Source organism: Dasypus novemcinctus, chromosome 12 (assembly GCF_030445035.2).
Source record: "Dasypus novemcinctus isolate mDasNov1 chromosome 12, mDasNov1.1.hap2, whole genome shotgun sequence".
NCBI lineage: Eukaryota > Metazoa > Chordata > Mammalia > Cingulata > Dasypodidae > Dasypus > Dasypus novemcinctus.
In genome coordinates, this window is record NC_080684.1 from 12,005,263 (window position 1) to 12,028,007 (window position 22,745).

At 38.9% G+C, this 22,745-nt stretch overlaps 1 protein-coding gene across 4 annotated transcripts in view; it reads left to right on the forward strand.

Moving 5' to 3' along the window:
* Nucleotides 1–22,745, forward strand: part of IRAK4 (interleukin 1 receptor associated kinase 4) — a 56,545-nt gene that overhangs the window by 17,758 nt on the left and 16,042 nt on the right. For 2 of the 4 annotated variants that reach the window (XM_058307843.1, XM_058307845.1), the window contains exons 2-6: nucleotides 4,258–4,427; nucleotides 16,967–17,112; nucleotides 18,864–19,046; nucleotides 19,545–19,705; nucleotides 20,904–20,968. In XM_058307843.1, the coding sequence (XP_058163826.1) occupies nucleotides 4,267–4,427; nucleotides 16,967–17,112; nucleotides 18,864–19,046; nucleotides 19,545–19,705; nucleotides 20,904–20,968 (716 nt within the window). In that variant the 5' untranslated portion in view covers nucleotides 4,258–4,266. Of the gene's footprint in view, nucleotides 1–3,086; nucleotides 3,223–4,257; nucleotides 4,428–16,966; nucleotides 17,113–18,863; nucleotides 19,047–19,544; nucleotides 19,706–20,903; nucleotides 20,969–22,745 lie in introns of all 4 variants that reach the window. The other 2 variants (XM_058307844.1, XM_071218787.1) reach the window with 2 other exon arrangements.

Consider the following 22,745-nt stretch of genomic DNA (forward strand, 5'->3'; position numbering starts at 1 on the left):
TAGGACTTGCAAGTCTGCTGAGGCTCAGGGCCTGACTATCACATGGACAGTCCAGAGATTCAGATCTCCTGAGTATACACCAACCCCAGTGCCAACTACAGGTCTGGTAAAAGTAACAGAAGAGGCATGTGTAGAAAGGTCATATCTGAGTCCAACTCCATCACACTCAGGAACACAAACTCCAAAGTAGGGCCAACTGACTGGCACTGAACCCCAGAGTCATCTGCCATGAACATAGAACCTGTGAGTCTCCGTACTTTACCCCCAGCATGGGACATGACTCTCAGGGATGAACCTCCCTGGTGCCGAGGGATTACTACCAAGCACCAGCTGATGATATAACCAGAAAAATATCTTGAATAAAAGGGTCAATTCAAACCAGGAGAATATCTCAGCCTACATGTGATATCAGGTGTTAAAAACTGCTTTTTGACTTTGGATAAAAGGGAGAAATGGAAAGGACAAATGAGTTTATATGGCTATGAGTCTCCAAAAAAGAGGAGGTCATCAGAGGGGTAATACTTATTCATGCCTCAGCAGGGTACCAGAGACAGCAAAAGTAGATAGAAACCTGGGTACTGGTTCTCCTGAGGGCTACAGAGACCCACAGATTCTATGGTCAATTTCTCTTTTTTGTAGGGATTTAGTGGCAGGAGGTTATGTTACTGCCATCCCTTGATTCTTGGTTTGGCCTGTTCTATGTCTTCAGGATTCTCCCTGATCCTTGCTCAAATCTGGGCCCTGCACCCAGTAATCAGAGCTTGGGGAGGGAGGGTCTAAAGGCCAGAAAAAGCATCTCTTACCTCTTAATTTCCTCACATGCACTTCCTTGGTTAGAGAGCAGATGTTGCTCTTCAGCAGACCTCTCAGTTCAAAGTCTGGTCGGAGTATGTTTGCTGCAACAGGGACTAGATCAGTGTGATAGAGAATCCTGCCTGGAGACTTTGAGCCTTACAATTCAAACTTTGTCAGAGGTTCCTCCACCTTTGCTGGCAGTCTCTTCCCTTTTCCCAGGTAGGAAATAAATCAACTCCCCTCTGTGTTCTCAACAACCAGTCCCAGGGAGGGTGATGGAGAAGATCAGATCTCTTTAGTTCTGAGCTGGCTCCCAAGGCAAATATGGTATGGCCCCTCCCAACCTGGAAGTGCTCATGGGACACAGCAGACCACATTTGGGCTAAAAGGTGAATCCGCCTTAGGCTGTATCCCTCTCTTTTCCCTTTCCTAAGGAGGTGGATCCCTGTGTTCCCCTTTGTACTTGCCATCCTGAGGCCTGAGAATTCAAATTTTTTGCTTGTAGGGTGGGGGAGGGGTGCCACCTGCAGCTGCTGCAGCTTGCACTCACTGTCTTTCCATCAAGATTCTTTTCCTGTGCCCCTCTCTCTTCTGGGCATTGTCCTACCCTTCTCCTGGTGTCCTAAACCCTAGAATTTTTTTTTCCAGGCCATTTCTTTCTGTTTTTCAGATATTTTTCTAGGAGAAGAGAGAGTCCCATGTCTTTCTAATCAGCCATCTTCCCGGAAGTTCTATTATTTTTCTTTTTCGGGTCTGGCCAGCGGATGGTGCTCCTGGCAAACCTCTCTGCTCAACCCCAGGTGCTATGGGGAAATGCATTCAGTGTAACTCCTTAGATGCGTGGACAGTGCAGAAGCAATGTACCACACCCTTGGCCAGCTACCCCCTCCCTTCCTCTGCCTGCTTAACAATCAGCCCAGGGCAGTAGGGAGGAAGTTTGAAAAGGCAAATTATCTTTAGTTCCCTGCTGGCTCTAAGGGAAAACAGTGTCATGGCCCCACACTGCCTGTAAGTGTGTGACCCTTCCAATGCAGCAGACCAAGTTCACTGGCCAAAATCTAAATATGCTATAGCCTGTTCCCCTCCCTCTCCCCTTTCTAGGGAAGGAGGACCCCTGCAACCCCCTCAGTCCATCATCACTACAACCCACAGACTGTTGTTTTTTCAAAGGGCGTCCTTCTGTTGCTGCTTTTGCATCCTACTCATGGGTTTTTTATCCAGCTGAGACTCCTTTCCTTCACCCTGCTTTTGGATGATTACTTGTCTTCCCCTGGTATCCTGAGTCCGAGAGGAGACCCCAGACATATTCCATCTGTCCTCGAGCTATTTTTTCTGAGAGAGAAATGATCCCTCCACTTCTCTAATCCTTCTATCTTCCTGAGTACCATGCTGGTTTGATTACTGTGAGTCCGAGAGGAGACCCCAGACATATTCCATCTGTCCTCGAGCTATTTTTTCTGAGAGAGAAATGATCCCTCCACTTCTCTAATCCTCTATCTTCCTGAGTACCATGCTGGTTTGATTACTGTTTCTTTGTAATAAGTTTTAAGATCAGGAAATGATTCAAGATAGTGTTGACTAGTTGGGACCCTTTTCTCTTCCATTAAATGTAATGATTTTCTTTTCCATTTCTGCAAAGCATGCTATTTGACTTTTGACTGGGATTGCATTGAATTTGTAAATTGCTCTGGGTAGAACTGACATCTTGACTATATTTAGTCTTCTAATCCATGAATATGGACTGTCTCTCTCTATATTTATGCCGTCTTTGATTTTGTTTAGCAATGTTTTGTAGCTTTCCATGTATAAATCCTTTACATCCATGGTTAAATTTACCACTCAATAATTGATTCTTCTAGTTTCTATTTTAATTAGAACTTTTTCTTCATCTCCTTTTCAGAGTATTACACCAGTAATGATTTTTAGATGTTGCACTTGAACTCTGTCACATTGCTGAAATTGTTTATTAGCTCTAAGAGCTTAGCTGTAGGTTTTTCTATATTTAGGGTCTTGTCTGCACATAGGGAAACTTTTACTTTTTCTCCAATGTGCATGACTTCTATTTCATTTTCTTTCTTAATTGCTTTGGCTAGTACTTCCAATGTAATATTTAATTTGACAGCGACCATCCTTATGGTCAGGCTGCCTGTGCTCGATGCTCCTTCTGTGGTCCTCAAAACATCCCACACATACTTCTTGTAACATTTATCATTTATAATTGTTTAGGTCCCCTGTTAAATTGAGCAGCTAGAGAACAAATATTTTCTCTTTTCTGTGCTCCCATCACCTAGTACAAGCCTTAACATATAGAAGATATGTTTGGTGAATATATGAATAATGAAAGGCAATAAATGATCTTTCAAGAGAAGAGAATGACATGGACATCGACTTTTAGAAGCAGGCCATGTGGCATGAATTTTGGATTAGGTAAGGGTTCTAGTACTAGCTCTTTCACTACTTCTGTAAAATAGAGATGTTAAAGCCAGCTTACTAACTGTGAGGATTAAATGAAAAATATAAATCACCTAACAGTACTGAGCAATAATTTTACACATTCCTAAAATAAATACTTAACCATATCTATAGTGTGCTTATCACTAGTATATATTAGTGAGTAAAATGAAATTGGTTCCTGAATTCATAAAGTCAATAGTCAAATGGGATAGACATAGTAAACAAGCAAGCAAATAAGCATGTGCTTACAAATACATTGTGCTGTGATAAAAGGTAATTGTGTGGGAACAGTAGATATGGTGGTTAAGGAAAGCCAGAGAGAACAAGAGAATACAAATACAGAAACCTAGGCTCTAGGGAGACATTATCACTATTGGCTCTTTTATAGCTTTTGATCTTTTTACTTTATGAATGTATTGCTTATTCCAAAAAATTAATAATATGTATTTTAAATGAAAATATATAGGGGAGCAGGAATAATTGGCAGAAGACTATCAAGTCTATTTGTCTTGACTAATTAGAAGGAAAGATCACCACCTGCTGAGAATGAAGACATTGAGATCAAATAAAAAACATGTGCAGAGTAGTAATGGTTTGAGGTAGTCTCTAAGGACAGTGAAAAGATTTATATTCACACCAGTCTCATCTATACTGTATTCATTAATTCTCTTTTATTAATATATCTGGTTCCTGAATATACTCACAGGAGTTTTTCTGGAAAGTAAACTTTTGTTCCCTTGAGTAAATTTCACTTGGAAAACTGTGTCAGAAAAAAAGTCCATTTTTTTGTTGATGTATGTAGGTAGGGAAAGAATGCAAACCCAGGGGACAGTTATTCAAATAACTTACAATTTTACTTTCTTCTTTAGTATATCAACTAATTGACTTTGGTGCATTTCTTTATTATAGTGTATTAAGTTGCCAACATTTCATAAGTGAATACAAAAGATTATGGATGTCATCTCTAAAACTACTGTAAAATTTTAATCGGACTTTTTCATATTTTAGGAGTAAAAGATGAACAAGTCCATAACCCCATCAACATATGTACGCTGCCTCAATGTTGGACTAATTAGGAAGCTGTCAGATTTTATTGATCCTCAAGAAGGATGGAAGAAGTTAGCTGTGGCTATTAAAAAACCATCTGGTGATGATAGATACAATCAGTTTCACATAAGGTAACATAAAATTCCTTTCAAAAAATTCTTTTACCACAATCTACAATGATTAGTAGATATAACTAAATACAATTCAATGTTGCATTTTAGGGAGTGGGTCGCTCTCCAAAGGAGATAAGGGTAATAAGTAACCTTTTTTGTTTTTGTTTGTTTGTTTTGCAATTTTGCCTGGGCCAACAGTACTGTCTTGCAAATTAAATTTTTGAGTTAGAACTGAGATTCCCACCTTTGCTCCAGTTCTCTATTTGGCAGGCTAAGTGCACATCATTCTGCCTCATACAGCTCAATCCCAGATTGAAGTAATATAAGAATTTTGCAAGAATCTCTAGTAAAATTCTCGAGCTTAAGTTTCTTAAGTCCATGGCTCTATAATGCACTTTGACAATATATTTTGGGAATTCTTCAAATTGACTATTTAAAGTTGTTGTTTGTAGTATATACATTTTCAACACCATCTTCATATAATTTCCAGTCTTCCTCTCTACTCATCTCTGCTTGATTCAATGTAAAATATAAGTGCACATTTTCTATTTTGTCAGTCATTGCTGCTCAAGTCCGTGTTAACATCTGTTTTTAGTAGCATGAGGAAAGGAAATTTACTTGTGATTTTAAGCATTATTCTGCTAAAGAGCCTTTTAAAGTTTTGGTTCCCTTATTAATCATTCCAAGAAATGTTTCCTCATTTGTAAGGTAAACTTCTTAAATTACTTGGAGGAAGCTTACATTTAAACCTTGAAAGCTAATTTACAAAGGTGGTTTGTTGAGATTATTATTAAAAACTTATAGGGCAAAGAAACAAAATGGTGGCAGAGTAGGCAGCTCCTAGAGTCAGTCCATCCTACCGTGCAGTTAGTAATCATGTAGCGCTATCTGATGCACCTTTTTGGGGGCTCCAGGAGACCAGAAGATCACCCAGCAACATCCTTGGAAGAAAGGAAGGAGGACACTGCCCATCTGCCGTGAATATTTGTGAGTAGAGCACTCCATGCCATGGAGGCTGGTGACCATCCTTCAGCAAGCTGCCTGGGAGCTATTCTGTGGCTGGAATTGGAAGTTCCATTTCCCAGAAATGGGGGAGGAAGAGACTGTCAGCCACTGACTTCAGCTACTGATTAAAATTCAGCTGACTAAAGTATAATCCTAAGAACAGCTGAAGTTTGAACCTGTCCAAGTTGGAAAGAGGCCAGTAGTCACCATTTTAACTCCGACCCTGCTGGAGGGGAAGTGGAGCTGAGTAAAAATCAGCCAGGGACTGGCTGCATTCCACCCAGATCAGATTGCAGCTCTAGTCTAGGCTTCAACTGCATCTCTAGCAGTGGGTCCTACATCAGCCTCTCCAGACAACTGCAGGTGCTTTCAGCCAGCACAGACTCAATAGTCGGACACCTGTAGCTCCATCCCTGCCACCAAGTAGAATAGGACTGGAGCTGTGTTTCCTCAGCCTTTCTGGACAATAGCAGGCACTTTCAGCTTCAGGGACTAATCAGTTGGGCACCTGTGGGTCCACCCTACCACCAATAGAATAGAAGGGGGATGCTGCTTCCTCAGCCTTTTCAGGCAACAGCAGAAACTTTCAGCCTAGACAGACTGGACTGTTGGGCCCCTGTGGATCCACCCCCACCCCTTAATAGGATAGGAGGGGACTGGTGTTTCCTCAGCCTCTCCAGGCAATGGCAGATACTTTGGACCTACACAGACTAAACTGTTGGGTTCCTGTGGTTCCATCCCAACCCCTTAAAGGGCAGAAGGGACAGTACTCCCTCAGCCAATCAGGGAAACTGCAGGTACTTTCAGTCCACATGGATTAGATTCTTGGGCACTCTGGAGGGTCCTTCCCCATCCCTGGCAGGGGAGGAGGGGGGCTGGTCCTGCGTCAGTCCACTTGGGCAACCTCAGTCATTTTGGACTGCAGCTCCATCCCTGCCCCAGGCAGGAGAGGAAGAATTGCGAAGCTTCATCAGTCTCTCCACGTGGCTACAGACGGTCTTGGCCTGGATGACTTTACATTACTACACGTGGCTGCAGACCTGCCCCTACCACTGGCCGAGGAGAAAGGTGGGAGAAGTTTCATTGGTTCCTGGGTAACATGGGCAGCATCAGCATCCAAAGCTTACAGTACCAACTATCTCCTCAGCTCCTCCTACACAACCAGCAAGGGAGAAAGGTTAAGAAAGCCCTAAACTCAAGGGAGAAACTGTGCCAAAGTAAATACATCTAGTAAGCCAGATGCCAAGACAACAACAAAAAATTACAATCCAAACCAAAAAACAGGAAGATATGGCCCAGTAAAAGGAACATGATAAGCCTCCAGGTGAAATAAAGGATTGAGACAACCGATCATAGATGTTCAAACAAATCTCCTTAATCATAGATGTTCAAACAAATCTCCTTAATAAATGCAATTAGATGGCTAAAGAGATTAAGCTTGTTAAGATGACACTAGGTGAGTGCAAAGAAGAATTTGAAAGCATACATAGAAAAATAGCAGATCTTATGGGAATGAAAGGCACAATAAAGGAAATTTAAAATATACTGGGGGCATATTACCGCAGATTTGAGGAGCAGAAGAAAGGATCAGTGAGCTTGAAGGCATAGCCTCCAAAAGCAGACATATGAAAGAGCAGATGAAGAAAATAATGGAAAAAATTAAACAGGGTCTCAGGGAACTAAATGACAAGAGACTAAATGCAAGAGACATTTAAGCATATGTGTCATGGGTGTTTCTGAAGGAGAAGACAAGGGAAAAGGGGCAGAAGGGATATTTGAAGAAATAATGGTAGAAAATTTCCCAGCCCTATTGAAGGACATAGATATCTGTGTCCAAGAAGCAAAATGTATTCCCATCTGAATAAATCCAAATGGACCAACTTCGAATTGCATACTAGAATGTCAAATACCAAAGAGAGAATTCAGAGAGGGCAAGAGAAAAGTGACACCTAACATACAAGGGATAACCAAGAAGATTAAATGCTGATTTCTCACCACAAACGTGGAGGCAAAAAGGCAGTGGTATGATATATTTAAGATACTGCAAGAGAAAAACTGCCAACCAAGAATCTTGTATCTGGCAAGATTGTATTTCAAAAAGGAGGGTGAGTTTAGAATATTCACAGATAAACAGAAACTGAGAGTTTGTAACCAGTAGACCAGCTTTGGAGGAAATACTAAAAGTAACACTACAGGAGATTGTGAGATGATGGCATTGGATTAGGTAGACAAGTCTCAGCTCTCTTACAAAAATAATGGACAGAGAGCCAAGAACTACCCGAGGGACCTGCTTTGAGGGTCAGCAGACCAGGACCGTGCTTCACAACTCCCAGGAGGGAGCGGGACAGAGAGATGAAGAACCCCAAGCCACAAACTGTGAGTTACGAAACTTCCTGGCTGCTGGAAAGGGCTCCCCTCCTGCACCCTTGTTAAGTGGGAGTAAAACCCCCAGCTTGTTGCAGCTGACTGAGAGGGGAGCAGACATCTTCCTCACTGTCAGCTGTTACAAAGGAAAGGGGAGGAGGAGATGGGGGACTTTACTTCAGTGAATTTGCCCAGTGGAGTCCACTTTGAATCTCAGCTTTAGCCAGACCAAAACAAAGGAAAACAGAGATACACCTCCATGGAAAGGTGCACAAATGAGCACCATCTGTTGGCCAGTCTGGAAATTACATGGACAAAAAACAATTTGGTATATATCCAGAAGTTCTGAGAGCAGTGATACAAATAGACAACTGCACACCAATGTTCATAGCAGCATTATTCACGACAGCCAAAAGTTGGAAACAACCCAGGTGTCTGTCAACTGAGAAATGGATAAAAAATTGTGTAGTATACACACAATGGAATATTATGCAGTGGTAAGAAGAAATAAAGTCGTGAAACATATAACAACATGGATGAACCTGGATGATATTATGTTGAATGAAGCAAGCCAAACACAAAAGGGCAATTAATGTATAGTTGTCCTATTATGAACTAAATATATTATATGAAATATAAATATATTATGTGAAATATGAATATAGGTAAAATTGCATATATAAGACCATTTTTCTTTGAAGGTGTACAAATGTTAGTTAATACTGCAAAATGTTAACATCAGACAAAAAAAGTTATACTAAATGAAGGAGACACAGAGTACTACATATTGTATGACTCCATGTATATAAAATATAAATATAAATCAATTTATAAAGATGAAATGAGATGAGTGGTTAGGCCTGAGGAAGAAATGCTAAAGGTTGTGGAGTCTTTCTTTTTGGAGTAATAAAATTGTTCTAAAATTTTTGAGATGATGAATGTACAACATTGTGATTAAACTAAAAGCCATTGATTATACACTTTGATAGATCATATGGTATGTAAATATATCTCAATAAAACTACTTAATAAGCAAATAAAAAATTGTGCAAGAATAGCCAGAAATAGCAGCTATGTACAGCAGGGAAAACAGAGAAATTGAGAGATAAGGAGTTTTCTTGTTGGTTGGCTCTTTTTGTTTATTATTATTATTGAAATAATGAAAATGTTTTAATAATGATTGAAGTGATGAATGCACAACTATGTGATTATACCAAATATCATTGACTATACACTTCAGATAAATTATATGCTTTATTAATATGTATCAATGTATTAATAAATGTATTAATAAAAAAGGAATGCTGCAGTGTGAAAAGAAAAGACAGGAGAGGAAGGCTTGGAAGAGAGTCTAGAAATGAAGATTATAACTGTAAAAGTAACTAAAAGTATCAAAAGAGTGGGGAAAATAAATTATGACAAATAAAACCCAAAGATCAAAATGGGTAAAATAAGAACTGCCTTTACAGTAATAATATTGAATATTAATGGATTAAGCCCCCCAGTTAAATGACACAGACTGGCAGAATGAATAAGAAAATATGAGTCATCTATATGCTGTCTACAAGAGATTGAGACCCAAGCATAACAATAGATAGGGAAAGTCTGGAAAAAGTTATTCCACACATGCAATAACCAAAAAAAAGCTGGAGTAGCTATCCGTACATTGGATGAAATGGACTTTAAAAGCAAAACTGGTGCTAGAGACAAGGAAGGAAAATGTATATTAATAAAAATGAGTTTTTTTGGCTAAGAGATTTCCAAGTGAGTTGAGAAGTCATTCCAGAGGTTAAGTTTATGACGGTCTCAACAGTATCTCATTGACTGTTGCAGCAAACAGCCCCTCAAACAGCAGGGCTCCTGACGGCTCTAGAGACATCTAGACACGATAGGTAGGGTAGACAATCTCAGGAATTCGGTACCTGTCAATGGGCTTTACCTTGGAATGTATTTTTCCCAATATAGCAGAGTTAGTCTCATTTATAATTTCCCTACACATGGTTCTTCTGCCCGTTTTATTTGAACCTATAATTAGCACTATGCTCATTAAATATATGTCCTAGAGACGTAAATCTTCAGTCTTTTCATATGCCAGTTGCACCCTGAATCTATGCAAAGTTGCAGCACCTACTCTCCAGTTCACTGGATTTGCCCATGACAACTAACGAAAGGATGGTAATGGACAGCATCCATTCCAAAAAAAACAGAAAGTATCTACAGCTGCAAGCAAGACAGTTCAATCTATATGCCCCAAAGGCTCTAAGCCTCTCTCAATCGGAAGCAGAACGGGTGTCGCCATCCCCAAATCCTCAAGATTGAGGAATGAACGAAGATAAGGGGGGAATGCAACTATGGTCTAAAATAGACATTATTATTCTAGCAATGGGAGAACTTGTGTCATTGATATAAAGGATAAACCTAAAAGGCAGTGGCCACCAAAGGTTCTGAGATAAAGGAGAGGGAAGAATAGGTGTGTCATGGGGCATTTTTGGGATATTGTTGTCCTGTATGACATTGCTATGATGGATACAGGCCATTATAAATTTTGTCAAAACCTATAAAATTGGGAAGCAGATTTGGCTCAATGGATAGAGCATCTGCCTACCACATGGGAGGTCAAAGGTTCAAACCCAGGGCCTCCTGACCCGTGTGATGATACTGGCCCACGCGCAGTGCTGATGCACGCAAGGAGTACGGTGCCATACAGTTGCCCACGTAGGGAAGCCCCATGCGCAAGGAGTGCGCCCTGCAAGGAGAGCCGCCCCATGTAACAAAAGAGCATCCTGCCCAGGAGTGGGGCCACACACATGGAGAGCCAATGCAGCAAGATGATGCAACAAAAAGAAACAGATTCCCAGTGCTGCTGACAAGAATACAAGCAGACACAGGAGAACACACAGTGAATGGACACAGAGAGCAGACAACCAGGGGGAGGGGGGAGGGGGAGAGAAATTTTTTTTAAAAATTAAAAAAAAGCCTATAAAATTGTGCAGTGCAAAGTGTAAACTATAATGTAAACTATAGATCATGATTAGTAGCAATGCTCCGATATGTACTCATCAGTTTTAACAAATGTACCACAGTAATGGAAGATGTTAATGGGGGGAAAGTATGGGAGGGGTGGCATATATGGGAACCCTATATACATACATATATATATATATATATTTTTTTTTTTTTTTGAGGTACTGAGGCTGGGAATTGAACCTGGGGACCTCATAAGTAGAAAGCCAGTGCACAACCCCTGAGCCACATCAGCTCCCTGAGTTGGTTTTTTCATTTGTTTGCTTATTGTTTGTATTTAGGAGGCAATGGGAACCAAATCTGGGACCTCCCATGTGGGAAGCAGGCACTCAGCCACTTGAGCCACATCCACTCTCCATGAATCCCTTATATTTTTGATGTAACACTTATGTAATCTAAATTTCCTTAAAAATAAAAAAAAGGGGTGGGTAATTTACCAGGAAGAAATAACAATCATAAACGTACATGCACCTAACCAGGATTCCCCAAATTACCTGATGCAAACACTGGCAAAACTGAAGGGAGAAGTAGACATCTCTACAACAATAGTTGGGTACTGTAATACACCACTCTCAGCATTGGATAGAACATCAGGGCAGAGGATCAATAAAGAAATAGAGAGGTTGAATAATATGACAAATGAACCAAACCTAATAGACACATACAGAACATTGCACCCCAAAACAGTAGTATATGCATTTTTCTCAAGGTCTCATGGGTCTTTCTCCAGGATAGACCATCTATTGGGTCACAAAGCAGATCTGAATGTGCAAAGCACTTTCTCTGATCATAATGGAATAAAGTGGGAAACCAACAACAGGTGGAAAAAGGAAAAATTTACAAATATATTTAGATTAAACAGCACACTCTTAAATAATCAGTGGGTCAAAGAAAAAATTGTGAGAGAAATAAATAGCTCCAGATGATGAAAACAAGAAAATAACATGTCAGAACCTACAGGATGCAACTGAGAGGGAAATTTATAGCCCTCAATGCTCACATTTTAAAAAGAAAAAAGAGCTAAAATTAATTACCTAACTACACAGCTGGAGGAACTAGAAAAAGAACAGCAAACAATTCCCAAAGCAAACAGAAGGAATAAAATAACAAAGATCAGAGCAGAAATAAATGAAATTGAGAACAAAAAAACAATAGAATTAACAAAACCAAAAGTTGGTTCTTCGAGAAGATTAACAAAATTGACAAAACCTTAGCTAGACAAAGAAAAAAATGAGAGAAGTTGCAAATAAATGAAATAAAAAATGAAAACAGTATCATTACTATTGACCCCACAGAAATAACTGCAAACACTCCGCCAACAAACTAGATAATGCAGATGACATGGAAAAATTCCTAGGAACATACGAGCAGCCCTAGAAGAAATAGAAGACCTTAACAAATCAATCACAAATAAAGACATTGAAACAGTCATCAAACAATTGAAACAGAATCAAACATTTCCCTAAAATGAAAAGCCCAGGATCAGATAACTTCACAGGTGAGTTCTACCAAGCATTCAGTCTTAATCTCTTCCAAAAAATTGAACAAGAAGGAATGCTACCATATTCATGCAATGAAGCCAATATCACCGTAATACCAAAGTCAGATAAGGATATTATGAAAAAAGAAAATTACAGTTCCATTTCCCTAATGAATATGGATGCAAAATCCTCAATAAAATATTTGCTAATTTAATCCAACAATACATTAAAAGAATTATTCATCATAATAAAGTGGGATTTATACCAGGCATACAAGGGTGGTACAACACAAGAATATCAATGGGTGTAATATACCACATTAATAAATCAAGAAGAAAAATCACATGATGGTATTGATTGATGCAGAAAAGGCATTTGACAAAATACAGCATCCTGTCTTGATAAAAATAATACAGAAGATTGGAATTGAAGAAAACTTTTTCAGTACAATAAAGGACATATATGAAAAACCCACAGCTAACGTTGTACTCAATGGTGAAAGACTGAAAGCTTTCCCACTGAGATCAGAAACGAGACAAGGATGTTCACTGTTGCCTCTTGTTTAATATAGTACAAGAGGTTTTAGCAAGAACAATTAGGCAGAAAAAGAAATAAAGGCATCCAAAAAAGAAATAGAAGGCATCTAAATTGGAAAGGAAGAAGTAAAACTTTCGCTATTTGCAGATTATATGATTCCTATACTTAGAAAGTCCCGAAAAATATACAACAAAACTGCTAGAGCTAATAATTTCAGTAGGGTGTCAGGATACTAGATTAATATGCAAAAATCAGTGGTGCTTTTATACACTAGTAATGTGCAATCTCAGAAGGAAGTCAGGAATAATATTTCATTTACAATAGCGACTAAAAGAATCAAATATTTAGGAACAAACTTAACCAAGGGTGTAAAGCAATTGTATTCAGATAACAAACAGTGCATTGCTAAAAGATATTTAAAAAGACCTAAATAATTGGAAGAATATTCCATGCTCAGGGATTGGAAAACTAAATATCATTAAGATGTCTATTCCACCCAAATTGATATATGTATTCAGTGAATCCTATTCTACCAGCATTTTTTTAAACAAATGGAAAACACAGTTATCAAATTTATTTGGAAGGGTATGAGACCCCAAATAGAATAGACAGAAACATCTTAAAAAAGGAAAAGCAAAGTTGGAGGATTCTGACTTCTGGACTTCAAAGCATATTACTTAGCTACAGTGGTAAAAAACAAACAAACAACAGCAGCAAAAAACAAAACAAAAAAAACCCAGCATGCTACTGGCATAAAGATAGACACATAGACCAATGGAACTGAACTGATGGTTCAGAAACAGACCCTCTCAGAAACAGACCCTCACATCTATGGTAAAGTGATTTTTGACAAGTCTGTCAAAACCACCCAGCTGGGGTAGAATAGTCTGTTCAACAAATGGTGCTGGGAGAACTGGATATCCATATGCAAAAGAAAGAAAGAGGACTCCTATATAAAAATTAACTCAACATGGATCAAAGATCTAAATAAAAAAGCTCAAACCTTATAGCTCCTAGAAGAAAGTGTAGAAAAATTCTTCAAGAACTCGTGGGGGTTGGGGTGGATTCTTAAACCTTACAGCTAAAGCACAAGCAACGAAAGAAAACATGGATAAGTGGGACCTCCTCAAACTTAAACACTTTCATGATTCAAAGGACTTCATCAAGAAGCTGAAAAGGCAGCCTACTCAATGGGAAAAATTACTTGTAATGCACATAGCCAATAAGGGTTTGATTTCCATTCTATATAAAAACATCGTTCAACTCAACAATAAAAAAGAAACCAATCCAATTTAAAAATGGGCTAAAGAATTTTGTCTCTCCAAAGGGGAAATACTGATGGCTGAAAAGCACATGAAAAAAACTTTCAGTATCACTATTAGGGAAATGCAAATCAAAATGACAATGAGATATCATCTCACACCACATAGAATGGCCATTATTAAAAGAAAACAGAAAACAATAAGTGCTGGGGAGGATATGGAGAAATAGCATTCTTTCACTGTTGGTGGGAATGTAAAATGGTGAAGCCCTGTGGAAGAGAGTTTGGCAGTTCCTCATGAAGCTAAACACAGAACTGCCATATGATCCAGCAATTCATCTACTAGGAATATATTCAGAAGTATTGAAAACTGTGATGCGAACAGACATTTGCACACCAATGTTCATAGTGGCATTATTCACAATTGCGAAAAGATGGAAACAATCTGTATCCATCAACCAATGAATGGATAAGCAAAATGGGGTATATACATATGATGGAATACTATACTGCAGTAAGAATAAGTGAAATTGGGACACATATGATAACATGGATGAGTCTTGAATGGATTATGCTAAGTCAAATCAGCCAGACACAACAGAACAAATATTGCATGGTCTCATGTCTCATGTGAACTAAACACGAAGAATAAACACATGACTTAAAACCTAGAGTATAGATTGTTAGAAGATAAAAGGAAGACTGAGAAGGCATACTGATGCTTAATATATGTAGTTTTTACTAACTGGACTGTGAAAGTATGGAAATGGATACAGTTTTTGGTAACACATTATAGTGAGTAGCAGCTGGTTTAGAAATGGCATTGTGGCTGAAAAGGGTAGTCTAGGGATATAAATGCCAATTGAAAGAAAACAGAAATAATCAAGGACTGAACAACATAGTGAACCCAGAGATGGATGCGAATTGGGTTTAGTAGTACAAATGCAAGAATATCCTTCTGCAAACTAGAACAAATGTACATCACTATTGCAGGCTGATGGGAATATGGAGACACATGGAAAAAACACAATGTAACCTATGGACTATAGTTTACAATAATGCTGTAATATTCTTGCATCAATGTCAATAATGTACTGTGTTAATAATAGGGGGATATGGAAAAAATATGCCAAATGTGTGCTATGGACCACACTTAGTGGTAATAGTCTGATGATATTTTCTCATAATCTGTAACAAATGTTCCACACCATGTGGTGTGTTGGTGAAGGGCTGTTGTATGGGAATTCTACACATGTGCATGATTGTGTCATAGTTCACAACTTCACTAACAAAAATATGTTTTTAAAAAAACTTATGGAGGATAGCTGAGGCAGTAGTGACAGGGAGGCAAAGCCAAGAGTAATTGTTATTATTAGAATGTCCACCAATAATTTTTGAAAGAATGACGGAGTTACAAAGGTACTAATTTGCAGTCACCAGTGAATAATTAACTCACACAAGGCTCATCAATGAGTGCTAAAACTGCCTTTGTACTTCTGAGTATGATGCAGTGGGAAGGACATATTATCACCTATGTAGTATTCTTACCAAAAAATTTTAACCTTAATTTAATCATGAGAAAATACTCAAATCTTGAATAGGTGACATTTTAAAAAACATCTGTCCTAGCCTCTAAAATATATCCCTACACACACACAGAGGGCAAGAGCCAAATGTGGAAAATTGGTATCAATTGGTCAACTCAATTGGTGGCTCTAAGTAAATGGTAAATGATTCTTCATTGTATTATGCTTTCAAGTTTTCTAGAGTTTTGAATTTTTCAAAATAAAATATTTGGAGGAAAAACAGAAAAAGCTGCTAGTTAAGTTTTTAAATGTTCCTTTTCAAAACCAATTTTTAAAGAAATGGGCAAAAATACCTGATCTTTTCCCTTCAATTTAATTAAAATACAGTTAAGATCAAAGGAGTAGTTTCCTAAGTTTATGTATATTCTATTTCTTTAATTTAGCAGGCTGATTTATTAGAAATCATATAACTAAGATAGTAAGTCATGTAGGAATTACTAAAGCTTAAAAGGTGAGGAAGCAGACTTGGCCCAGTGGTTAGGGCATCCGCCTACCACATGGGAGGTCCGCGGTTCAAACCCTGGGCCCCCTGGACCCGTGTGGAGCTGGCCCATGCGCAGTGCTGATGCGTGCAAGGAGTGCCCTGCCACGCAGGGGTGTCCCCGCATAGGGGAGCCCCACGCGCAAGGAATGCACCCCGTAAGGAGAGCCGCCCAGCGCAAAAGAGAGTGCAGCCTGCCCAGGAGTGGAGCCACACACAGGGAGGGCTGACACAACAAGATGATGCAACAAAAAGAAACACAGATTCCCGGTGCTGCTGATAAGGATACAAGCGGTCACAGAAGAACAACACAGCGAATGGACACTGAGAGCAGACAACTCAGGGCAGAGAGGAGGCGGGGCGGAGAGGGGGAAGAGGGAGGGAGGGAGGAAGGAAGGGAGAGAGGGAGGGAGGGAAGTTGAGAGCACACCTTACATGAAGTGAGATCTGAATTTGAGTCTCAAATTGGATATAGGTTGTCAGCTATCTGGCCATGGACAGGTCACTTTACCTCTCCAAGTCTTCTGTCCCATTATTAATGCAAAAATGATAGTCATGTTATCTTTGGGAATTAAATGAGTTAATCTGTGTGCATCTCTTAGCCCACTGAGTAAATACTGAATAAGATTTCAGTAAATGTTAACTTTTATCATCATCATCTTTGGCATTTTTTCTGCTCATCTTTCTCTTAATTTTTGCTGCCCTTTTCCTCTAATATTATAGGAGTTGGGGTGGGACATACAGGGGCAAGGGGGAAATCATTTCTATTTTCATATTAACTATGTCCTAATTTTGTTTCTTTGTTACTTGTTTTTAAGGAGATTCGAAGCATTACTTCAAACTGGAAAAAGCCCTACTTGTGAATTACTGTTTGACTGGGGCACCACAAATTGCACAGTTGGTGATCTTGTGGATATTTTGGTCCAAAATGAGTTTTTTGCCCCTGCAAGTCTTTTGCTGCCAGGTAAACTCATGACCAGGGTGTCAACAGAGTCAAAAGACAAGTGGCAGAATAGGAGACTTTCTTTTCCTTGCCTTTTTTCATAGTAGAGGAACCTTACATTAGAGTGTCTTTCCGTTCTTTCAACTCTCCCAACTCTTTAACCGGCGCACCTCACACATGGTACACTGCAGACTCTGCTGCTAAGGGTGGGGAGACGTCACAGTGAGGTCTGATCCCACCATTACGTCCAGGTTGGTTTGTCCCAGCAGGAAGTTTTAAAAGATGCCTTCTTCAGAAACCAAGTTTAGGCTTTAGGATGTTATTCTTTTCAGTGCTTGCTCTTTTCCTCCCCTCCCCCTCCCCCCCCAATCTTCTTAGCTTTTTTTGTTTTTTATTTTTGAAAAGATACTTAGATAACATAAATGTTACATAAAAAAATGTAGGGGATTCCCATATGCCATACCCCCTCCCCCTCCCACACTTTCCCACATTAACATCCTTCATTGGTGTGATACATTTGTTAAAATTGATGAACACAGAGCTTTGCCACTAAGTGTGGATTATAGTTTACGTTATAGTTTAAACTCTCTCCCACACAATTTTATAAGTTATGACAAGCTGTATAATGGCCTGTATCTGTCACTGCAAAGTCATTCAGGACAATTCCAATGTCCCAAAGATGCCCCCACGTTATACCAATTTTCCCCCTATCCCCTCACAACCTCCAGTGGCCACTGTCTCCACATCAGTGATATAATTTCTTCCATTGCTAGTATAACAATAGGTCTATAGCAGAATAACAGTAAGGCTACTCTCATCCATTGTTTATTTCCTAATTTTGAGGGTTTGGGGATGGTGATGCCCACTCTGTTTCTACTTGAGAGGGGGCTTAGATCCCAGGGGGCAGATGGATGGGAGTATCTTGCTTGCAGTTGTAGACTCTCTGTTCTTTGGGATGGTCGCTGTGCATCATCTCCTTATTAGTTGTCCTGGGTGAGTCCAGTGAACTGGAGAGTATGTGTTACAACTCTGCTGAAATTCAGGGCTCAACTGCACGTGGATGGATCAAAGGTTTAAGTCTCTGGGACATATATTTATCAAGTATAGTGCTAATCATAGGTTCAAATAAAAGGGGCAGAAGAACCGCACAGAGTTCACCTCTTTTTTTCACCCCCAGTATTCACTGTGATGAGACCCTGTGCTCCTGGTTTCCTTAGATTGTATTTTGCTGTGTTGGGATGTCTAGCCGCCTTCCTCATAACCCTCTTTTTTTCCTTTGATGCCATTTACACCAGTGGTTCTCCACCTTTACTGTGCATAAGAATCACATGGTTCTTGCTAACCTGTAGCAACCTAAGCCTATTGCACACCTCCTTCATTAGAATTCCGGAGTTGAGTTCAGGCCTGTGTTTTGAGGTTTGTTTATTTTAGGAGGTACTGGGGATTGAACCCCAGACCCTGTACGTGGGAAGCAGGCACTCAACCACTGAGCTACATCCGCTTCCCCAAGGCCTGTGTTCTTATACAAGTATTCCAGTCTGCTGATGCAGGTAGTTCACAGAAGGCCCTTTGGAAACACTGCCTTGCCCTCTCTACTCCTCTCTGTCACAGCTTACAAGTCCTTAGTAGGTAGCTTCTTGTGTGTGCTGTGAGTATACGGGACCAACATGTGGACATTGGGATGGTGTTAAATGAATTGAGTTCCTGGTTTAACTTTTCCACAGACACTTTTTCTTGGAGAAGGACAACTTGTATCTTATTTCATTTGGCAGATGCTATTCCTAAAACTGTCACTATACTACCTTCAGAGGAAGCCGTGACAGTTCAGCAGAACCCAGTGTCTCTCTATGGCAGGGCCAGGACACATGTACTGCCTGGGCAGAATCGCGAACCCAACGATATGCCCCCTGACTCCTCAAGTCTAGAAAATGGAAGCTTAGAATTTAGTGATACACGTAAGTAATACCTTAGTGCTTTCTACTACTGGGCTTGTTATCAAGATCACTGCATTAAAGTAAATATGTCCCGGTTTTATTTGTACAGTAGTCAGAGACACACGGGCAGTAGCCCTTTGATGTTTTTTTTTTTCCTCCTATTTAAGCTTCATCTTCATTGTATTTGTTAGTATATTATCAATGAATAGAGGCAATAGGGCATGCAAGCAACCACCAATGCTATGAAAAAATATAGAACTTAAAAGGGTCATTTCTTTAGAAAGAAAGTACATGAATAGATTTTGGGTGAAGGATGACTTTTTTTCTTTCTACTTGGACTCAAAGAACTAAGCACAATCCTTATGAAAGAGTTGATCGTTTATATTTTTAAAATAATTTTACTCTCCCACTTGCCTAATCAAAATTTGTAAATAGTTGCCTATATATAATATATTTAAATTGAGAAAATCTTGATTATTGCTAAAAACTGACATTTTTCCTTATTTTATTGACATACAGGTTTTCACAGTTTCTCGTTTTATGAATTGAGGAATGTCACAAATAACTTCGATGAACGACCCCTTTCTGCTGGTGGCAATAAAATGGGAGAAGGAGGATTTGGAGTTGTATATAAAGGCTATGTGAACAACAAAACCGTGGCAGTGAAGAAGCTTGCAGCAGTAAGCTATACTACAGAAATAAAAATAAAGGGAGAGCTGCTTCTTCCTGTGCTGTATAATGAGTTTTGAATGAATCTTTAGGAAACATTATGCCATTGTGTATTTGTTTTCTTTCAAAAAACATTTTTCTGGGGGAGTGGATGTAACTCAAGTAGTTGAGCACCTGCTTCCCAAGTATGAGAGTCTACATTCAATCCCCAGTACCTCCTAAAAACAAACTAACATGAAAAAACCAACTCTCAATGGGGAGTGGATGTAACTCAGTAGCTGAGCAGCTTCTTCCCATGTACAAGGTCCAGGTTCAGTCCCCATTACCTCCTAAAATAAAACAAAACAAAAAACTATTATTCTAAGCTGGTAGTTCTTACCATTAAAAAAATTGATAAAAGCTATGGATCCTATCCCTAGGAAAGGTAGTTAGGCATACATATATACTAATATATGTATGATTTTGGAGGATCCACAAAATAAAGTTGAGAATCCTTGCTCTGGACCAGGGGTTCTTAACAAGGGGTCTGTGAACTTGAATTGAAATTCAAAAAAATATTGTACTGGTGGGACGTGTTGGTGCAGGTATGACAGATTTATTAAATAATACACAGTATAGTATGGACTTAGTAAGAGGTCCATGGTTTGCACCTGACTTACAAAGGGGTCCATGGCACAGAAATGGTTAAGAACCCCTGCTCTAGACTGTGCTTCATGCATAATCAAGATTAAAATGGTGAGGTAGTAAGAAAATTTTCTAAAAAGAATAACTTTCTTTGTATCCCTTTTCTCATTTAAAAATAAAGTTTAGGAAATATATAATAAAAAGATTTAAGAATGTTTTGTTTGTGTCCTATTAAGTTTACTTATTGACTTGTATTCTACATCTATTCTAAAAATATTTATAAGAGATATTGGTATAATATAGTCCACCCTTTGTTATATGTGTTACAAATAGTTTTGCAGGGTTTGTTTTGTTTTGTTTTGTTTTGCCTTCAAATTTGCTTATGTTTTCTGTTGAGAAATTTTTTCCCCAAAAATGTTTATGCCATGGTATCTCATATACTATTTCATTTTGTTTCTACATCATCTCAGTACCAGTCATGGGACCTTGATCAAATCAGCCAACCAATCTCCTAAGCTCCTTTCTAGCTTTCAGAGCCATGGGGGTATTGTATTGTATTGTATTGTATATTATTTTATTTTTCAGATGGTTGACATTAGCACTGAAGAACTGAAGCAACAGTTTGATCAAGAAATAAAAGTAATGGCAAAGTGAGTGTTAGTTTGGTAGTGTGGTAGAGGGGAAAAAAAACAGGACAAGGAGTAAGGGACCGAGTTTCTTACCCAGAGTATGCAATGAGATAGTGATGTTTTCAAATATATAAAATGAAAATAAAGGGTTTAGAGTAGAGGGAATGAAAGAACTTTGGCTCTACGATTCTATGGCAACGTATACTCATACATCTATAGATTAAAAAGCAGTCATTATTTTAAGTCACAGCAAAGTTATATAAAATTCAAACTCTCTCATATTTTTCAGTGTTTTCTGCTCCCTGAATTCATTAGAGATAAACTGCAGAAATACCTAAAAAAATAAATCTTAATTGTAAAATATTAGGACCTTAGATGTAAGACCCATAATGGACAGGGACGTCTAATATGCAAGATTCCTTAGACGGCATTGACCCAGTGTGATGGCAAGCTGTTGGGCATCATCAAATAAGGAAATTTATTCTAATAATGATAGTGACTGGCATCTGAGTATGTGTAATAGCCCAGACACTGTACTGTGTATTTTATGTGTCGTATCTCATTTAGTCCTCACAACACTGGTTATGTCTCTCTCCCCACTCCCTTTTTACGTGAGATATAGAAACATAAAATAACTTGCCAAAGGTCACATAACCTGTAAACGTTAGAGCTGGAATTCAACCCCAGATCTGTGTGATTCCAGAGCTTGACTTTTGATCTGAATCATAATGGGTCTAAGTTTGTAAAACTCATCTACATCTATTAGACACATTGCTATAAATCACTCATTTTAGTTGCTAAACCTCAAGAAAGAAATAGCCTGGGATTGATTCAGTCACTGTGAAATAATACATGCTAGAAAAATTTCAAAACTCCTTTTTTTAAGGATTTGTTCTCCCCACCCCTACCTCCCACTCTCCAATCCTAAAAGTTCAAAGAAGATAATATGGAAAATACAGGAAAATGTTTTTAAAATTTAAAAAAAATACTATTTCTTAATTATGCCACCCAGGTATAACCATTGCTAATATTTTTATGTACTTGCTTCATGACGCATGTGTAGCATTCTTCCCATATCACTAAAAATAATTTGAAAAAAATGTAAATTATTATGGAACATAGTACAAATAGGTATCAGATTTTATTTAATCATTACCCTATTAGGTTTGCTTCCAGTTTTCAAAACACAAATTTAAGCTCCTATAAACATCTCTGTACATAAACATACATCTTTCAATGCACCTCTGCTTATTTCATCAGGATTGACCCCTAGAAGTGAATTACTGGGTCAGAGTCCATGAACGTTTTTAAAACTTTTGGCATATCTAAATGGCTTTATAGATAAGTTATGGTAAAATATATCCTACCAGCAGTGTGTGACAGTTTCATATTTCACTACTACCTTACCCCCATTGAATTTTATTTTATTACTATTTTTATTTAATTTTATTTATTTACTCCCCCCCCTCCCCACCACTTACACTCACTCTCTGCTCTCTGTGTCCGTCTCTGTGTGTTCTTCTGTGTCTGCTTGTCTTCTCTTCCCGTCTACTCTCTAGGAGGCACCAGAAACCGATCCCAGGACCTTCCAGTGTGGGAGAGGGGCACTCAATCGCTTGAGCCACCTCAGCTCCTTGTCTTTCCTCTGTCTTTTTTTCTATTTTATTTTATTTTGTATGTATATGTGTCATCCTGTTGCATCAGCTCTCCGTGCAGGCCAGCTTGCCTTTACCAGGAGGCACTAGGAACAGAACCTGGGATGTCCTGTATGGTAGACGGAAGCCCAATCACTTAGCCA